The 17,631-nt window shown below is 46.8% G+C and overlaps 1 protein-coding gene across 1 annotated transcript; it reads left to right on the top strand.

The window, feature by feature from the left end:
- The first annotated feature begins 503 nt into the window (after positions 1-503).
- On the top strand, positions 504-2,110 carry LOC121835717. The gene is made up of 2 exons (XM_042290166.1): positions 504-640; positions 1,537-2,110. The coding sequence occupies exons 1-2, from the start codon at positions 504-506 to the stop codon at positions 2,108-2,110; spliced, it is 711 nt and encodes a 236-aa protein (XP_042146100.1).
- The last annotated feature ends 15,521 nt before the right edge of the window (positions 2,111-17,631 follow it).

The raw sequence follows: 17,631 nt of genomic DNA, 5'->3' as shown, positions 1-17,631 counted from the left end.
CACTGCACTAAAAAACATCGCGGTCCCAAGACTCATTGCTCTCGACTTCTCCAAGGACGAAACAGAAAAGGCGTTACATGTCTTCTGTGACGCAAGTACAAGAGCATATGGAGCTGTAGCATACCTGACATCGAAAGAACAAAATGGGAAGAGGGTGGCTCTAATAATGGCAAAATCGAGAGTGGCACCCCTCAAACGGTTGACTCTTCCGCGACTAGAGCTCATGGGGGCATTAATAGGCGCTCGACTGACGCAGTTCCTCACGAGCAAGTTGAAGCTAGAAGGACTTCCAGTATATCTGTGGACGGACTCTACGATTGTCCTGTATTGGATTCGTGGTTCAACAACCCGGTGGAAGCGATTCGTAGCAAATCGAGTCACGGAAATCCAAGCTCTGACGGAACCAAGGAACTGGAGGCATTGCCCTGGTACAGAAAATCCAGCAGACCTCCTAACACGGGGACTTGTGCCAAAGTCTCTAGTACAGAGCAAGACATGGTGGAATGGACCAATCTGGTTGCATCGCTCCGAAACATCATGGCCGAGTCAAATTCAGGGCAAACCAGAAGGCAATGAATACCTCGCGGAAGAAAAGAAAGAGACTATTATACAACTCACAGTACCTCAAGATAATCAACTGGTGAGCTTGGAAGACTACAGTTCATTTATCAAGTTGATTCGGGTGACGGCGTGGATAAAACGGTTTATAAACAACGTAAAACAACAAGGCCAACGAAGTGGTCTCCTAACGAGCGAGGAAATTATAGAAGCTGAAAAATTCTGGATAAAAGCAACACAGAATGAGACCTTTTCAATGGAAATCAAACTTTTGCGAGACAAACGACAAGTTCAGAAGACTTCAAAAATCAAGATGCTTAACCCAAATATAGACTGTGATGGGATCGTAAGAGTTGGTGGCCGATTGCAATTTAGCGACAACGAAGAAGAAGTGAAACATCCAATTATTTTACCTGCAGACCACCGATTCACCTTCCTTCTCATCGCTGAAGAACATCGTCGACTACTGCACGCCGGAGTTCAAGACACGTTGACGCAAATACGTGAAACCTATTGGGTTCTAAGGGGAAGGCAAGCCGTAAGAAAGGTCATACGTCGCTGCATAACTTGCCAAAGGCAAACTTGTGCACCAGCCTCCGAGCCTGTAGCTCCACTACCGGCAGACCGAGTATTAAGGTGCGAACCGTTTGAAAAAACAGGGGTGGATTTTGCTGGGCCGCTTATCTGTCGACGTGACTGCGGAAGCTACAAGGTTTACATCGTCCTGTTTACCTGTGCCGTGACACGTGCTGTGCACCTCGAACTGGTGAGCGACCTAAAGACAACAGCATTTTTATTGGCATTCACACGATTCGTGGCACGCAGAGGTATCCCGAAAACGATTTATTCCGACAATGCCTCAACGTTCAAAAGAGCAGCCAAAGACATCCAGAGATTGTTTGAATCGATAGAAGGGGAGGAAGTGCAAACGTACTTTGCAAACCATAGAATTAGATGGAAAACGATCGTAGCGAGAGCTGCCTGGTGGGGTGGGTTTTGGGAGAGACTAGTGAGGTCAGTCAAGGTTTCGCTGCGTAAGGTTCTAGGCCGCAGTAGTCTGAATTTCGAAGAACTGACAACTGTCCTCACGGAGGTAGAAGCCGTAGTCAACTCCCGTCCAGTGACTTTCATTTCCACCGATGCAAAAGAACGAGAGGCTCTCACTCCAGCACACTTTCTGGTGGGACACAAATTGACCAGCCTTCCCTCCCATCAAATGCCAGAAGAAGATCAAGCAAGCCCCGAAAACTTGGCGCGAGGTTGGAAATATCGAAACACAGTTATGAATCAATTTTGGAGAAGATGGAGATCAGAATATTTGCTAGAACTGAGGTCAGCCCACATCGCTAAACCCAGCAATTCAAGCTGTATACAAACCGGTGACCTGGTCCTTCTCAAGGACAATAGACTACCGCGACACATGTGGAAACTCTGCAGGGTCAACGAGACATTCCCAGGAAGGGACGGCAAGGTGCGGTCTTGCAGAATAATTACACCCAGTGGTCGTGAACTTTGCCAGCCGATACAGTTATTATATTCCCTGGAACTGTAAGAATGAGCTTGTGCTCATTTTCGGGGGAGTTTGTTGAATAATTTGTGCAAAAGAAGCAGAAGATGTAACAAAAAATATAGACGACGACGAGAACGGAGGAATCGATGGTGAATCCGGCAGCAACTGGAACGAACATGTAAATATTGTACATAAACCCTTCCTTCTTAACGAACTCGCTACATTTAATCCTCTTAACGAAGAAACGTAACACGGCGGGACCAAGCGTGACAAGGGAACCGGACATCGCCACCTGCTGCGATTGGTCAGCTCCGCACCGCTGACCAATCGGAGTAGGTGGCCATGTCCGGGACCCTTGGTCCCGCAGTGTAGACCAGAGCTCCCAAGTGTTCCAATATGCGTCTTCGGCGCATCGAAACCCGTGCAGGGGCATGCCAATCAAAGGGTAACATAGGTAGTGGGCAAAGAACGCGTGACGGTTCAACGCGCGTGCCGTCATTGGTTGAGGTCGAGGGCAAACAAAAGTACACAGGGCGCATTTGGAGGGTAAACAAACGCACCAAGTGCGCAAAGAGCAGACGAGCTTACGGGGCTATGAAGAAAGCCGGGGTTACACTGGTCACACATCATACAAAAGACAGTCTGGAAACACGAGTCACCGAAATATATCCGTGCATCAAATGCCGCGTGCCAAGTTTTCTCCTCGAACTCATTGCCATGAGGCATTCGAAGCACGAATCACGCGGTTACTCGAGGTCGAATCTGTTTGCAGACTGTCTTTTGTATGATGCATAGGCAGTGTGACCCCGGCATGAAGTTGTTTGCTCTCGTTTCTGCTTACCGCATCAGCTATATGCAACGTTCCACGGGATACTCCGCCCTGCGTTGTTTTCATGACGCTGGTAGATGTACTGTCGTTTTCAGTGACACAGTGCTGCGCCTGTGCGGCAGCCAGCTCGTTGACGCCAGCTGCGTCAGTTTTGTCTGGCGCTAATGTCGCGGAAGACAAGAACGTCTGAGACGCCTCCGCATCAGATGGCACCGGCTTCTCGTCTGTGACAAGCTGTTCAGGCAGAGTTACTTCTTGCGTATCGACTTTGTGCTGAGCGTCAGCATTGGGACGATGATGCTTACTACGTGTGTCGTGTGCCTTCTTGCGGCGGCGTTTCCGGTCTTTGGTCTTTCCGGTCCGGTACAACGTATCCTCGCTAAGATAATGCCTATAATCGTGGATTACGTCGGTGTAGGCACCGCACGTGAAGTTCGTATCGTCAGGATTTTGTTCCCTTTGACCGCCACCAGGTTGATCGTTTTTGCTTTGGAGATCGTCTTCGCGACTTTCTGTAGTGCTTTGGCGAGTTTTTGATTCGTTGGATTCTAAGGTGAGCGTAGTTTTATAGGGCTCCAAGTGATGTTTGATCTCTTTAGCGGGCCTCGAAGTTGCATCTTCGTTCCTGGGGACTTGTGCAGGACGGAGTGGCAGCTCTTCTGAGGATGTGGCCATCGCATAGTGTTGTTGCTGCTGTCCCGTAGAGATCTCGGCCCCTTGTCGTGCCTCATTGCTGTCGTGAGGTATACATTTCTTGCTCAGTAACGCTTGTAATTTCTCTCCCAGTTTAGTGTCAACGCCGTGAGGTTTTTCTACAGAAAAAAAAAAAACGAAAACCGTAGTTTAACTACTTTATTCAAAAATTGGCACCTTTCTACAAAGGCCTACAATGGATTAAATGCAGTACTTGAGGAGCGATCGTTTAAAACGATTTTGAAGCCATTACACCGTCATTTCGGGGACTGAACGACCATTATTGTTATCAAATTATGAATTGAGCGTGGAGACTGAACTGGTGTATGTGTCTCGTAATGTCCCGTGACATCAAATCTCCCGCTAAATTTAGCGGGGAAAGTGAATTGGAGTATGCGTCCCGTGACGTCAGGTAACGTGGTGTTACTTTTCTTGCTTGATATTGCGGGGAAACTGAATTGGCGTACGGGTCACATGACGTATAAATTTCCCGTCAAATTTAGCGGAGAAACTGAATTGCTGTGTAGGTGACGTGACATCACTTCTCCCGCTAAATTTAGTGGAGAAACTCGATAGGTGTGTAGGTCACACGACTTACACACAAATTCAGTTTCCTCGCTAAATTGAGCGAGAAATGCGCGGACGGGCGGACGGACAAATGTTTTGGTTCAGTTAAAAAGCATGTCATGCTATAATAATACACTTTATCAACTGTTTTTTTTTTTTTTTCAGAACTACGCGCGGTGTTTTGGGTTAGGAACTAAGAATTTTGACATCATTGTTAACTTCGGAAAGAGTCTAATTGAGATAAGTTCGATAGTGCTGGAATACTAAATGTAAGACATTGTTGCTTTTTTTTCTTTTTTTTTCTTTTGTACACAATTTGAAGCGTTTATGTGAGATTAAATATTGCGACCTTTCTTGGCGTACCAGTTACATTTTGTTCTTTACAGTCTTACAGAATGTTTTGATTATGCGTGTACGTATGCAATCACCACTCCTGTAATGTCGCCCGCTTCTTTAATACTGTGAATATAATTGATGAAAAAAAAAACTACAAACATCCCTCCGATTACGTATCCGGAACAATCTGTGAGAAATCACATTAAAAGTTTTCTAATCAGAAGTAAAACATTTTTTCTGATACGTTTTGAGGTCCCACTTATGCCTACATGCCAAGGAGATGAAACCCAAAAGACGACCCAAGAGGTTGAAACTGCGGTTCGCGGTCCCAATGTAGCGTGCAACCCTCAGTCAGTCACCGGGCGCTTACCTTTCCCGTTTGGTTGAGACGTGTCCCTCTGTATGGCCTGCATGTCGTCGAAGGATGGGCGCTCTCCATCTTCTAGGGCTTGTTTCACACTGGCCGTTGCGACCCCTCTCTCCCGAGCAGCATCCGAAACACCCGTCGCACCATCCGTGGTCCCCTTCACGTCTGCGGTAGGGCTTTTGACCTGCTGTAAACGCTCCGGCCTTCGGGGCGCGGTACCTTGCCGATCAAGATCCAGGTTCTGTTTGTAGATGACGGAGAAGACGCGGTTCACGAGGAACAGCAGTGGCACGGAGGCGATTGTGTCCGAGTACAGCGCGGCGCTCAGGAAGGCCACCAGGCAGACAGCTAGGAAGAGCGAGCGGCGTCGGAGGCCGTAGCGGCTGCAACTTGCGTAGGCCAGCCACGGCACGAGATCCGTCAGGAGGGTCGTCACAAGCATCAGGGCGAATAGGAGCAGCACCACAAGGACGTCCATCTGACCATAGACAGAAAATAGTGCACGTTCTCAAGTCACGAAATGAGATCAAAGACGAATTCCCGTTGTGTCAAACATGGGCAAGCTATATTCCGTCTTCCTTTCCTCAGGATTATACATATTTGTTTTAAGGAAAACTTGAAATTTTAAAGCACAGCGTGTCGCAAAAAAAAAGTTGGTATCTTTTTTTAACCGTACAAATAAACTATGCATCACCGAAGGCTCAATCTCCGCCCAAATGTATTTCTATAGAGGTCCGAACTAGATGCCAAAGTATAACCGATATCTTATTCAAAAGTTCGAAGGAATTTTCTTAAGATTTCAATGAGAAAATGGAGCCTATTTTTGCCTGTTTTCCGTAACTGGCGCCATAGCTGGAACCATGTAATCGGCAGCTAGGTCGGTCGCCATTTTCCCATTGAAATTTTCAGTAAATCACTTCTAACTTTTGATTAAGGAGGTAACGGATGGTGCTGAAACTTTGGCACCTGCATGGTTCGGGCCTCTAGCGCTATATTTCGGCGGAGAATGAGCGTCGCGATGCGTATTTTAATTTCGCGGTAAAAAAAAACTTGTACTTTTTTTTTATATTCTACAGTCGCGTATTCTAATTTCGACGCTATATTATAATCCTCGGGAATATTACGATTCTTTATTGTGTTAATAAAAAATTTAAAAAGTTGCAAAAATTTTTCAAAGACCATTGCAAAAAAAAAAAAAAAGAAAAATGTCAGCCATGGAAATAAAAAACGTATGTGTTCTCAAAAATCTTATTAATATTAATAATGTCGAAATATTTCTGTCCATACTTCTTCCATGAAATATAACGTTGTACGCAGTTGTTCAACGGGAGTAAATTGTTTTAAACGTTTCGTCGGTCGGAGCCCATTATTCTGGAATCTTGCAGACGGATCAGTTGATGTCGAATCGGGCAACAGCCGCTATACACAGAAGACCGGTGCACATAACCATTAGCGTCGGCCTAGCCTGGACTGAACCTAGAACGCTAAACAACATTTGACATATAAAAAAAAACGTGGTACAAGAAAAAAAAAAAGACGACGACGCTTTTGAAATGTAAGTTGCATTCAATATCCGCTTAAAGGCCGACGACCAGACTTGAGATTCTGCAACGCAGAAGATCCTCTTCGTAATGGGGGAGAACGAAACAGGCAACAGTGGGCAGGTAGAAGGGGGAGAGTTGGAAGCAAGTGAAAAGTGGAAAGCGCGAACTGGTCGTCGGCCTTTAAGAGTAATTCATATATATGCTCCGTTTCAGTCCAAATGTGACCGCTATACACCAACGCATAGTTTAGAAAGAACCCCGCTCTGCCCACACCAGGGGCCCTCATCTGGACACTTGGCGTAAAAGTCGGGGAGAAATCTGGCGGCTGTGATTGGCCGACACCGCACTTGACCTTGGCGCCGGCCAATCATAGCCGTCAGATTTTTCGCCGTCTTTCTCGTTAAGTGTCCAGATTAGGGCCCCAGGTGTGGACATCGCAAGTGCGCCGAAACCAAAATCGGGAGGAGTGAAGCTTCTGCGCATGTTCAGTGCCGACAGCAGTGCAACCGCAGTGGCGTGACGTCAGTGAGTTGAGTTGGTCTCTATACGATTCGCTGGAACCACTCAAGCAGCACCAAACAGGTGCATCGTCACAGCACTTTTTTTTTTTTTGCGCTTGCTTGGACAAAACAAACACAATCACGCACAGTGAATGCACCGCAATCGTGCGCTTCTTTCTTTTTGTGCGTGGTTGGGTTTAGCGGCTGATATATAGCGAAGTCGCAAAGACAACAATACCCGTGACATGCACATTTGGGTGCTGATTGTCTTCATCAAGATCGTAGCATCGGCTATGCGGTCGGACTTGAGAGTAAAACGTGTAGAGGCAGTAGGTTTTGTCTGGAACACAGCTCGGCAAGGTAAAGCGAGTCTCTACTTTTTTTTTGTTTGTTATAAGTTATATGGATTATAGAAAGAAAAACTGTAATTTAAGGGGAATCTTTCACAATACTAAAAAATATCATGCACCTCTTCCCTTTCTCAATGAATTTAAAGGTACGATTTCAACCTGCCGACTCATTTGACTATATTTTCATCTGAGAAACAAAGGCAAAAAACACCTAGATTGCGTTATGTGTTGTGATGTGTTGCAACATTCGAGCGCGACCGTGTTTTACACCTTCTTTTTCGTACATTTTGTTCCGAACTTTATATGTTGTCAGTGTTTTTACGGACTTCTAGCTGTCCCTTTTGATGTACTAATTAACCAAAAGAAACGTCGCCAATGGAGGATGTGAAAAATTATGAGCATGGTGTACATTGAACCTACAACACCATGTGTGCAGCAAGCAACAGCTGCCCCAACTACTCAGCCAGTTGCAAGCAATGACAACCGGCCCGAACTCCCTCCAGTGACATTCAGCACCGAAGCGCTGCAAGCAGCGCTCTCCAAGGTCAAGAACTCCCGGAGTGCGGGGCCAGATGGCATTACCCCCCTCTGGTTTAAGGTGTTAGCCTCGCAGGTGCTACCAACTACGTCCAGGTTGTTGCAGGGGATTTTCGACAGCGGAGTAGTTCCCGAGGAGTGGCGCCGAGCTCGGGTCTTGCCGCTTCACAAAGGGAAAGGGAAGCCTGTCGACGAACCGAAGCACTACCGCCCAGTCTCGATTACCTCGATTGTGTGCCGCACGTTCGAGCGTGTGCTGAACGCCCAACTCCTCGAGTTCTTGGAGACGACCGGCTACCTGTCCGATTCGCAGCATGGCTTTCGCTGCAACCGTAGCTGCAAGACTGCCCTTGCCACGGTGACGCATTTTGTAAGCAATCACATGGACAATCGCGTCACTACAGACCTCATTCAACTTGATTTGAGCAACGCATTCGATACTCTAAGCATCAAAATTCTAATTGAAAAACTCACTAGAGCAGGCATCTGTGGCCCTCTTCTTTTCTGGCTCACAAGGTTTCTTTGCGGCCGGAGCCAACAGGTTTTGTACGGAGGTTCGTGCTCGGTAGCATCTGCTGTCTCGTCGGGAGTTCCTCAAGGCTCGGTGCTAGGCCCGACCCTATTTTTGCTCTACGTGAACGACATGCCTCGAAGTGACAACTGCCTTCTAGTTCAGTACGCAGACGACACGTCCATTGTGGCACCAGTCTCGTCGCCCGCTGACTCTAATTGCCTTCAACTATATTTGATGGAAATTGAGAAATGGACACAAGCGCAGCACCTCCAGATCAGCGCGACCAAAAGTGGCGTAATTCGATTTACCAACAGTAGAAAGAGCGACAGTCCTTGTTACACCGTGGCCGGCTCTCCACTTGCAGTCTCCGATTCCATGTGCATTTTGGGCGTCACACTGACGAAAAACCTGGACTTTTCGGCCCACGTTGCGGGTGTTGTCTCGAAAGCCAGGAGAACACTAGGTTTTATAACCAGGGTCACAAAACCTTGTGGACCGGAAGCTCTGCGGTCGTTATATACGGCCCTCGTTCTCCCAACGCTGGAGTACTGCTCAGCAATCTGGTCTCCCGCTCAGCAGCACCTTCGTGAACGACTCGAGAGCGTCCAGCGTCGGGCGACCCGAACCATCTGGAGCCGGTCATCCGGTGCAGCGGACGTCTCCTACAACGCACATCTTCGGGCACTCAAGTGGCGACCCCTCGGACAAAGGAGGCGGACATCACGTGTACGTGCGGTCTGTCGGCTGCTCGACGGGTCGCTTGCGGGGTCCCACCTCGCGTCTGTGGTGCGTGTGAGCAAAAGGACAGGTCAGCCCGAGCCGCTCCGCGGCCGAACCACTCGCCATAGCGAATCTTTCATCCCCGCCGCCGTCAGAGACTTTCTAGCTATACCACTAAACGCTCGCAACCCTCTACCAGCATCAATTGATGACTCCCGAGAACTGTGCAGGCTCTTCTCCCGTCAAGTGGCGTCGGACACCTCATGAGCTGCGGCGGCTGCGGCACCATAACCACTGTTGTTGCTTTGCTGTTTTTTTTTTCTTACTATTTATATTTACCCTTATTGTTTTTCCCCTTTTCCTTCCCCTTATCCACGGTGTATGCGGCGACCGGCTAGCAGGCGCACAAGCGTAAGGGTTGTTACCTTTCTGCCTAGCCTCGCACGTCGTCGCATATACATCATACTTCTTGTGCAAATAAATTACAATTACAATTACAATTACAATGAACCCGACCACAGAGTATACATAACTTAAAAGGATACTGAAAAAAAAAAGTTTTTTAAATGGCGTATTGGGCACGTCTTCTGAAAATTGCTCACGAAAATAAATTGCGCATTATTGAGGTCATCTGACGCAGTTTAGGTGGAGATCAGAGCCCGCTTTAAGCCCCGCCCACATAACATTGGCCCCGCCCATTACTACTGGACTGGCTTGGCTGCTTGGCCGAACAGGCTCGCAGACCTAATGTTTCCCTTTCGCGCCATCTGGTGCGCCTGGTCTGGCGTCTGACACTGCCAGCTAGTCGTGCGAGCAGACACTCAGAATCCTCCGGCATAGCCTGCTATTCCACCACCCTCTATCATTATTGTCGGCTCCAAGGAAAGACGCGGCCATGAAAGTTGCGCGTCGGCGTCAGTCTTCGCCTTCTTCCGTCTGCTATTCCACCCCCATCTGAAAACGACTGAAACGCTCGAAAAATGCGACCATGAAAGCGGCGTTCTAGCGTTCCATCATGCAATAGCCACGATCCAAGATGAGCGTCTGTCAGCCTCCGTCGATGTGCGGTAAAAAGCGACCGAGATGACTAAAAGTCAAAAATAATCAACAAACTAAATATACCTTAATAGACCTCGCAAACCCTTAAAGGGTTTGCGAGGTAGCTTTAATCCTCAACTCAAATGCGAATTGTGAAATCACGTGGTCGTGACATTCCTTCGGCACCGGTGCGATGACTCCTAGGTTCCACCGTGCTTTTTATGCACACCATAGAACTTGTCATTCCCCAGTGACAATAAGTTCCGTTAAGGCACTCATTGGCCACGAACGCGAATACAAATATTCGTCGACGGATTGATTGTTGACGAGCGTATACGTCCGAGTGACGCAGTTCTCGTGTCCAATGCGTGAGCTGGGCTTGGCTGACGTCAGTTTGGCGCCGGTGACGCGCTTTCGGAACCGCCGATGTATCATAGTGAAAAGGCGGAGAGTTTTCGAGGGCAAGAAGGTACAAAATAGTCCGCTATATTTTCAAATGTTCGTACCGAAAAGCTGGCTTTTGACTTTCTAGCCTCTTTCTTTTGGCCAACTAAACGATATGCGATTAGTAAAGTCCCAATTTAAAATCATTCATCCCAGCCCAAAATTCGTTTCATGGCCCCTTTAAGGCTGTTTCACATGCTGTGGGGGGGGATCGGTGGCCGAGTGGCCTAGCGCATACTAGCGCATACCAGCTCGGAGCACGTGGAGCCAAAGCTCGCGCTGCAGAACCCAGGGATCCCGGGTTCGATCCTCACTCCTGCCCGTTTCGATCTGGATGAGCATCGTACCGGCGTGCGGTCGTGTATCACTACTGCCTGGTGCACGTTAGAGACCCCAGGCTAGCGATTGTACTGCACTGGCTAAATTGCTCATCTACACCTGGGAGACTTGTCGCCCGTTGAGGCAGACCAAGTTCTAGGCTGTAACATACACACAACCCAATTTTTTTTTTCACATGCTGCGATTCTCGTCTGAAATTGGTGCGATTTCCAGTAAATGTGTGATTAAAATCGCAGTCGCACTGTCGCTGTGCGGTGCGATCGCTTTCTCGTCAACCAGGGATGGTCAGTATTTCAAATACAAATATTTTAAATACGCATTTCAAATACTTTGCGTATTTTGCATTTGTATTTAATTAAAAATTGGATAATGTATTTGACGTGTGTATTTAAATACTAAAACGTGGGTATTTCAAATACAATTTCAATTAAATACAATTTTGTGGGCGAAAATACATCCCTCAAATTTATTGTCACTGTCCAGAGGAGGAAGAAAACTACGTTCTGCACCGAATGCAGTGTCTCTCAATCAAGCACAAGTGTTTAGTGACTTTGTGATTACGGTGCTAGTCCAGGGCAAGAATAGTGACGAAATCGACGTTCACAGGCAGACTGGCTAAATAAGTGCCTGTGACAACTTGTGATGCTCTCCAGCCTGGTTTCCATCCATATTTTTGCCTGGAACATTCTAAATGTGCGGGTCGTCCAGATTTTCGTAACTGGTGCGAGTTGCAACAATAACAAAATCTCTGGCTAGTGCTGCGCGTCTTGGTCGTCTCGGTTCTTTGGTGGTCTATACCAAAATGTAATCGACAAAAAAGCTGCTTGAAGCTCTACTTTTTTCACCTACTAGGTCCAAGCTGATTACATTTTTTTTGTGATTATATTTCTATTACGTTACTAGAGCCTCGCACACTAACTCCCGAGTGTGCGATGCAAAATTAAGATGAGATACGCAGAAACCCGTTGCAGGTGCCCTGAAGTCGCTGATGCAAATTTCGAGGAATGTGAGGAATTTGGAGGAGACCAAACATTTGGTTGTATTTGTATCTTGTACTTAAATGCTTTTTTTTTAATGTAATTAGATTTGTAATTAAATACATTTTTGACGAAGTATTTGGTATTTGTATTTCGAATCTTCGATACATATTTGCATGTATTTTGCCCTCGCGGCCGCGCCTCACATGAAAGATTCCAGCCGTTCATTAGCCAGCTTTCATCCGCTATAGCTGCGTATTTGAAAATAAATTTAGCCATCTAAAAGCTTTTAGTTTAATGCTTAATTAATAGAAATTTCCAGTTACATATTTTATTCGTAAAACATTTGTGCAAACGCGTCGCGTCCGTGTCCGCTGAAACTAACCTTGGGTATAGAAGAGCCTGCCGCGCCGACAGAAATCGCGCGGTTGTCGAAGCATGTGAAACCAAACATTGCAATCGCACTCGCTGTGCCGGTTGTCGCATCAATTTTTTTTTTCGCACAATCTCTGCATGTGAAACATGCTTTAGTCATGTAGGTATCTCCTCGGTAGCGAAACCATCGTTGCAATCACAATGGCTGCACAATTCACCAGACTACGAAACCGCCTTTACGAGAACCAATATCTTTATTCAGCACCAACACCGACAAACCAACGAATTAAGCCAGATCAAGCACATAATTAATGTGGGATGCTAGGCTTAGGCCAGTCCCGTTGCGAGCCCAGCACCCGCCCACTGCTTTCAAAAAAGCGTACTTGCGACAATTTTTTTTTTTTTTTGTTAACCAGGTCGGTAGAGATCTTCTTTTATTTACCTCAGTGGACGAAGGACAACTTGCATTCATAAAAACAAGCGAGCTCCGTTGAGCTCACGGAAAACGCCGGCAGCCATGTTTGTTGTCGTTTAAAACCGAAGCGGAAAAGGCAGTCTCAGGATATTTTTGAAAACAATAATGACTCCACCTAAATTATTTGTTTCTCAGACGTAAAACTAGTATCGATAAAAGTACTATTACGGCACGGGGAAACAAACATTTCAGCCGTCAATCGTCTCTCCAACCAATGAGAGTCGAGAAACGCTGCTTATCTAGCTAACCACGTTTTGTTTTTTTGTTTTTTTTTTTTTAATGGGAAGAGCCTAGAGTTTGCGCTACATTGTCAAGGCTAGGGTAGCTTCTACTGTGCAGCAGTCCCGCACTGCTGCGAGAGCTCGTCGCTTTGCCTTTTGAGCCTCGTTTGCACGCGCTGGCGCAACTTGTTTTAACAGAGTTGAAGCACTGTGATATCTATATAAGCTAGCTTTCACAACGTAGCACATAACAGTTGGCGCCGAGTATAAATGGCGTCTATACTGCCCTAATTATTGCTGTAACAAAAGTTTGTCGTGGAATAATTAAAAAAATGTGTCGTATCTAGGTACTTCAATTATTTTTTTTTTATTTCAGTGTTTCCTTTAAGAAATTTAGTAGAAGCAACGCCAAATTAAATTCCCCTGCCCAATTTCTGCCGAAAAATTTAAAACCTAAAGCGGTAAGAACATGAGCAAAAAGTCGCGTGGCGTGGCGCCGCCGAGCATTTCTGGCAGACGACTCGTGGGCATGAGCCCGGGAGGAGGTGTCCCGGCGGCCTTCACGGAAGATGGCTCTGGTGCACCCAAAGGTTCAATGAGCCCTTCAAAAACTTTAGAAGTCGAAGAAGTTGCAGGAGAGTTTAAGCACCATAGTTTTTTGCAACATATGCATTGACTGCTCCCACAAAGCCCTCCACTCTCTCCACTTGAGCAGAGCCATAGCCTCCTCTATACTCTCAAAGCCTGGCAGCTCGACGACGGAGCCATAGGGTGCCCGGTCGCATATTTGGAGCGCGAGGGTTTGGTAGCACAGAGAATCAAAGAGCCATTTCTCGGGGAACCTGGACGTCAGCGTACAGCGTTTGCAGCGGTGAGGACCCGAAACCAGACCATGTGCCTATCTGAAATACTCTACTCAAGATACTGTATTTCAAGTACTTTTTGAAATATCTTGGTATTTTGCGAATACTTTTGATCGAGAGCATTTAATACTCTATTTTAATTACATTTCTGAGTATCTTCTACTCATTATCTCAAATACATTTTTGACATCGCGCCACTTTCCGAATTTTCGGTATCAAGTGGCGTGGGCGTGGCACGAGCAAAAGTGACCATTCTTTCGAGCAATCAAATCCTGTTGCTAACTCCGACTAGGTACGGTGAGTTTGATTAAATCGTGAAAACATCGCTTTTCTGCCGATTGTGACTCATATTTCAGCCCAAAGTTCGTACAGTGAAGGTTTTCTCCTCGCCTTCCCAAAGACGCCTTTTGTTTCCTAGAGTTTCGCCCAAAAAATCCTCAAACAAAAGGGGTGGGTTTACGGAGGTAAAGATTGCCACACTGAGGTGCAAAGCAGACCGGGAAACGACCTACGACAACAATGCAGGCTTGAGTTTCATAAAAATAACAAATAAAAGAAAATGAAAATGTCGACACACACACAAAAAAAAAGACATTTTTGCTTTGCTTGTATATTTGACCCCGCTACGCCAAAACGTCGAGGTTTTGTTTTCTTTCTTTTCTTTTTGTCGTCAGTCCGTCACTTATTGCTCTCGTGAACACTGTATGTAAACGAACATTGATAAGCAGAGAACAGGAGAGGAAACGAACTAAGAGCTGCACCTTTGCTTTAACTTCCTTAGCTGGATGACCTCTCAAAGTGCCAACAAAGCGTCCCCCAACGTTGAGTGCCTTTCAGGACACAACCTACTTGAAGAAGGTGGGACCACTGCTGTGGCTATTATGTGGGTTCTCTTTGTTATCCACCCACTCATATCCGTATCCCAAGTTTGTTTATAGTGAACTCCCCTAATAGGGAATATGGATTGTATAGTTAAACGATGCGTCGAAGGTACACGCAAGACGTGATATTCAGCGATGTCACTATTGGCGAGGCGCTCTGTCCCGTTTGTTGTCCCCACACCTCGGTGCTTACCCATCACAAGGCCTGTACACATGTCCACAGGCCTTGTGGGAATGTCCATGTCGTCTTCAATAGAGCGCGGGGCACAGTGTAATGTAAAAATACTATCAATAAACAAAGTGGCGTTAAGTGCCGTATCTCTCCCGTAAGCAGTTGTCAGGGGATGCGAGCTTGACTGACTTCGGCTTTTGTGCTGAACTGGACACCGTGCATGCTGCAGTATTCATGCAAGCCGGTGTGGTAACAAAAGAGCCCCTTCTCGAACTCACCGGAGAACACGAACTCCAGCCGAACGCTGACGCCGCATTCGGTCATGTCAGCCTAGCGCTGGATCGTTGTATTTGTTGTCGCCATTTTTGTGGTTCTAAAGTTAATCGCTTTAGGCGCCATGGTCTGAACTCTTGCCATATTGGGGTATTGCCACGCGCGTTACCGAGCGAGCTCGTGGCCGAATGGTGTCCGCGCTTCGCTCTCGCGCGGAGGCTCCGGGTTCGATTCCAGGGAGCGGACTCCTCTTTTATTTATTCTTTCAACATGACACTCTCGTAAGTTCGAGAACCCTGTCATTTGATCGAGTTACGAATGTTCTACGAGTCGAACGTTCTACGCCGAATGTTCCAGAAACCCACGCGCGTACAAAAGGTGCTCCAGGTGGCGGTGCGGAGTCAGTCTCGCCCCAGCGCTCGATCCTGCTGTTTCGTCGACATCGACGCTAGCCTTTCTCATATATTTTGTTTTGGGCAGAAGTTCGCTCCATTAAACGTTTCTTTTCTTCAGTTATTGGCCACCTCATCATTTGTCATTCGTGACAATATCCTGCTTCTTATAGTTGAACTGCATAAAATAGCCCTACGATGTTTTTATTATTTTCTTTTTCCGTTTTGTTTTGTTCCGTGCTAACAAACCATTCTGGTAAACCAAATTTGCGCAGCTGTTAAAAAATGTCGTTGTCAATGACGTTGATACAAATTAAGCAATGCGGAAGTATCTTTACAAGTAATTCAATTGCATTTCGAAGTATTTATACTCTATTCAAGATACTTTACCGTAAAAGTAACTTGAGTAGTATTTTAAATACTTTATGAAGCAGGTAATTAGTAACTTAACTTAAATACTTTAATCGAGTATTTTGTCCAACACTGCCCGAAACACACTTGTTCGCTCGGGAGATCTGTGTTTTGGCGCTTTGCCGCAGCGGGGCGCCAGTCACGTGGCTCTCCTCTCATCCGTTGTGTGCCGCTCTACCTTTTCCATTCCGGCGCCCGCTTCTCGTGGCGATCTGCCAGGCTTTGTCAGTATATAGGAGGCTATGACCGAGCAAACACTGGCGAGAAGGCGAGTGGGAAGGAGGATACCACTAATTATGGTGACTAGAAAGCTTTGCAAGAGCGCCTTGAGCAGCGTTTCTTAACCTGCGACAGAATAAAGGTTATATTTTCTATTTATCTATTTATATATGGCAGCCGCTGCTGACGCTATGGCGGAGCTGAATGCCGCGCCACCACGTCACTGTGTCAGCGACGTTTGCTATGGCTACGCTGCTCGTTGGAGTGAAGGAACGTGGTTTTTGCTCACACGTGTTTCGCGCTTTATGCAGACGTTTGGATTGGCGCAAATCTGGGTGGTCAAATTTCGGCACAGCGAAAGCCCTGCCGTTTGCTAATCAACGTAGCCCTTTCGCTCACAGAGAAGTATTGTGCAGCCAGCTGGTCGGGGCTCATGAGGTCGAGCAGGGGCAGGCAGACCACGTGGAACAGGGCAGTGGCAGGTCTGGGCGCTGAGTGTAACAACCAGAGCAGCAGCGGAAGCAGAAGGCAATACACGCACTTGCTGTTCTGAAATTACACACGCAGGGGAAACACACATCTTATGCCGTAGCATGTAGCGATACCTACGTACTATGGCCAATAGCTGAATGCACAGCATTTGTAGGGCAGGCTCTTAGCGCTTTCGTGTCCGTGACGTGTAACCTCAATGGTGACATCACACTGAAGACGACACGGAGTTTACGTGACGTCAGGGGACACCATGACGTGACATCGTAGCGCCACGTCACATTACCACGCGGTGTCACGTGACACTGTTGTGCCATGTGGTCACATAATGCAACATGGCGTAACACGGTAACGTCAGGTGACATCATGGCGTCACAGCTGATGTATAAATGCTACGCAGTTGAGTCTGGGATATACCAAAGAGAGGAGACAGATTCTTTTTCACACAAACACTCTTCTACAAATGATAATAATCCGTGTAGAAGAAGAGGGCAAAGGACAAACACAAATCTCCAAACACAGCCAGGTGACTGGTGCGCGACCGCCTGGTCCTGGTATCAAACCAGGGACCTCTCCATTTCCAGTGGAGCGCTCTACCAACGGGTCTTCCAAGAGTTAGACGTCAGTAGAGCAAACGGGTTTTACCAGCTCTCACTATCCTAACACCAACAAGTGTGACCACCCTGTATTTTAAGGTTATTATGATAATGAAGTTAATGTAAAGGTGTAAGCGAGCTGTACGAGAATGACGAAAATAACGTCTGGAGAAGGGGGACAAATTACAAACACAAATCTACAAACGCAGCTAAGTGACTGGTGCGCGACCGAAAAAATTCGCCTGGTCCTAGTATCGAACCAGAGTTAGACTCCTGGTTAGCTCAGTTGGTAGAGCGCTTCACTGGATATGGAGAGGTCCATGGTTCAATACCAGAACCAGGCGGCTTTTTCCGGTTGCGCACCAGCTACCAAGCTGCGTTTGGAAATTTGTGTTTGGCCTCTGTCCCTTTGTTTTACTTCTCCAGGGATTATTATCATCA

This window comes from Ixodes scapularis, unplaced genomic scaffold, assembly GCF_016920785.2.
Source record: "Ixodes scapularis isolate PalLabHiFi unplaced genomic scaffold, ASM1692078v2 PGA_scaffold1__304_contigs__length_218370807, whole genome shotgun sequence".
Taxonomy (NCBI): domain Eukaryota; kingdom Metazoa; phylum Arthropoda; class Arachnida; order Ixodida; family Ixodidae; genus Ixodes; species Ixodes scapularis.
The sequence above is the reverse complement of the archived record's forward strand: the minus strand, read 5'-3'. Positions and strand labels throughout refer to the sequence as shown.

What these genes read in the sequence shown, in the direction of transcription:
- LOC121835717 (XM_042290166.1), top strand. Translation starts at nt 504, where the DNA reads ATGGACCAATCTGGTTGCATCGCTCCGAAACATCATGGCCGAGTCAAA. An exon ending in TACCTCAAGATAATCAACTG is followed by an intron (nt 641 to 1,536) that starts GTGAGCTTGGAA and finishes CGTAGCGAGAGC; the next exon opens with TGCCTGGTGGGGTGGGTTTT.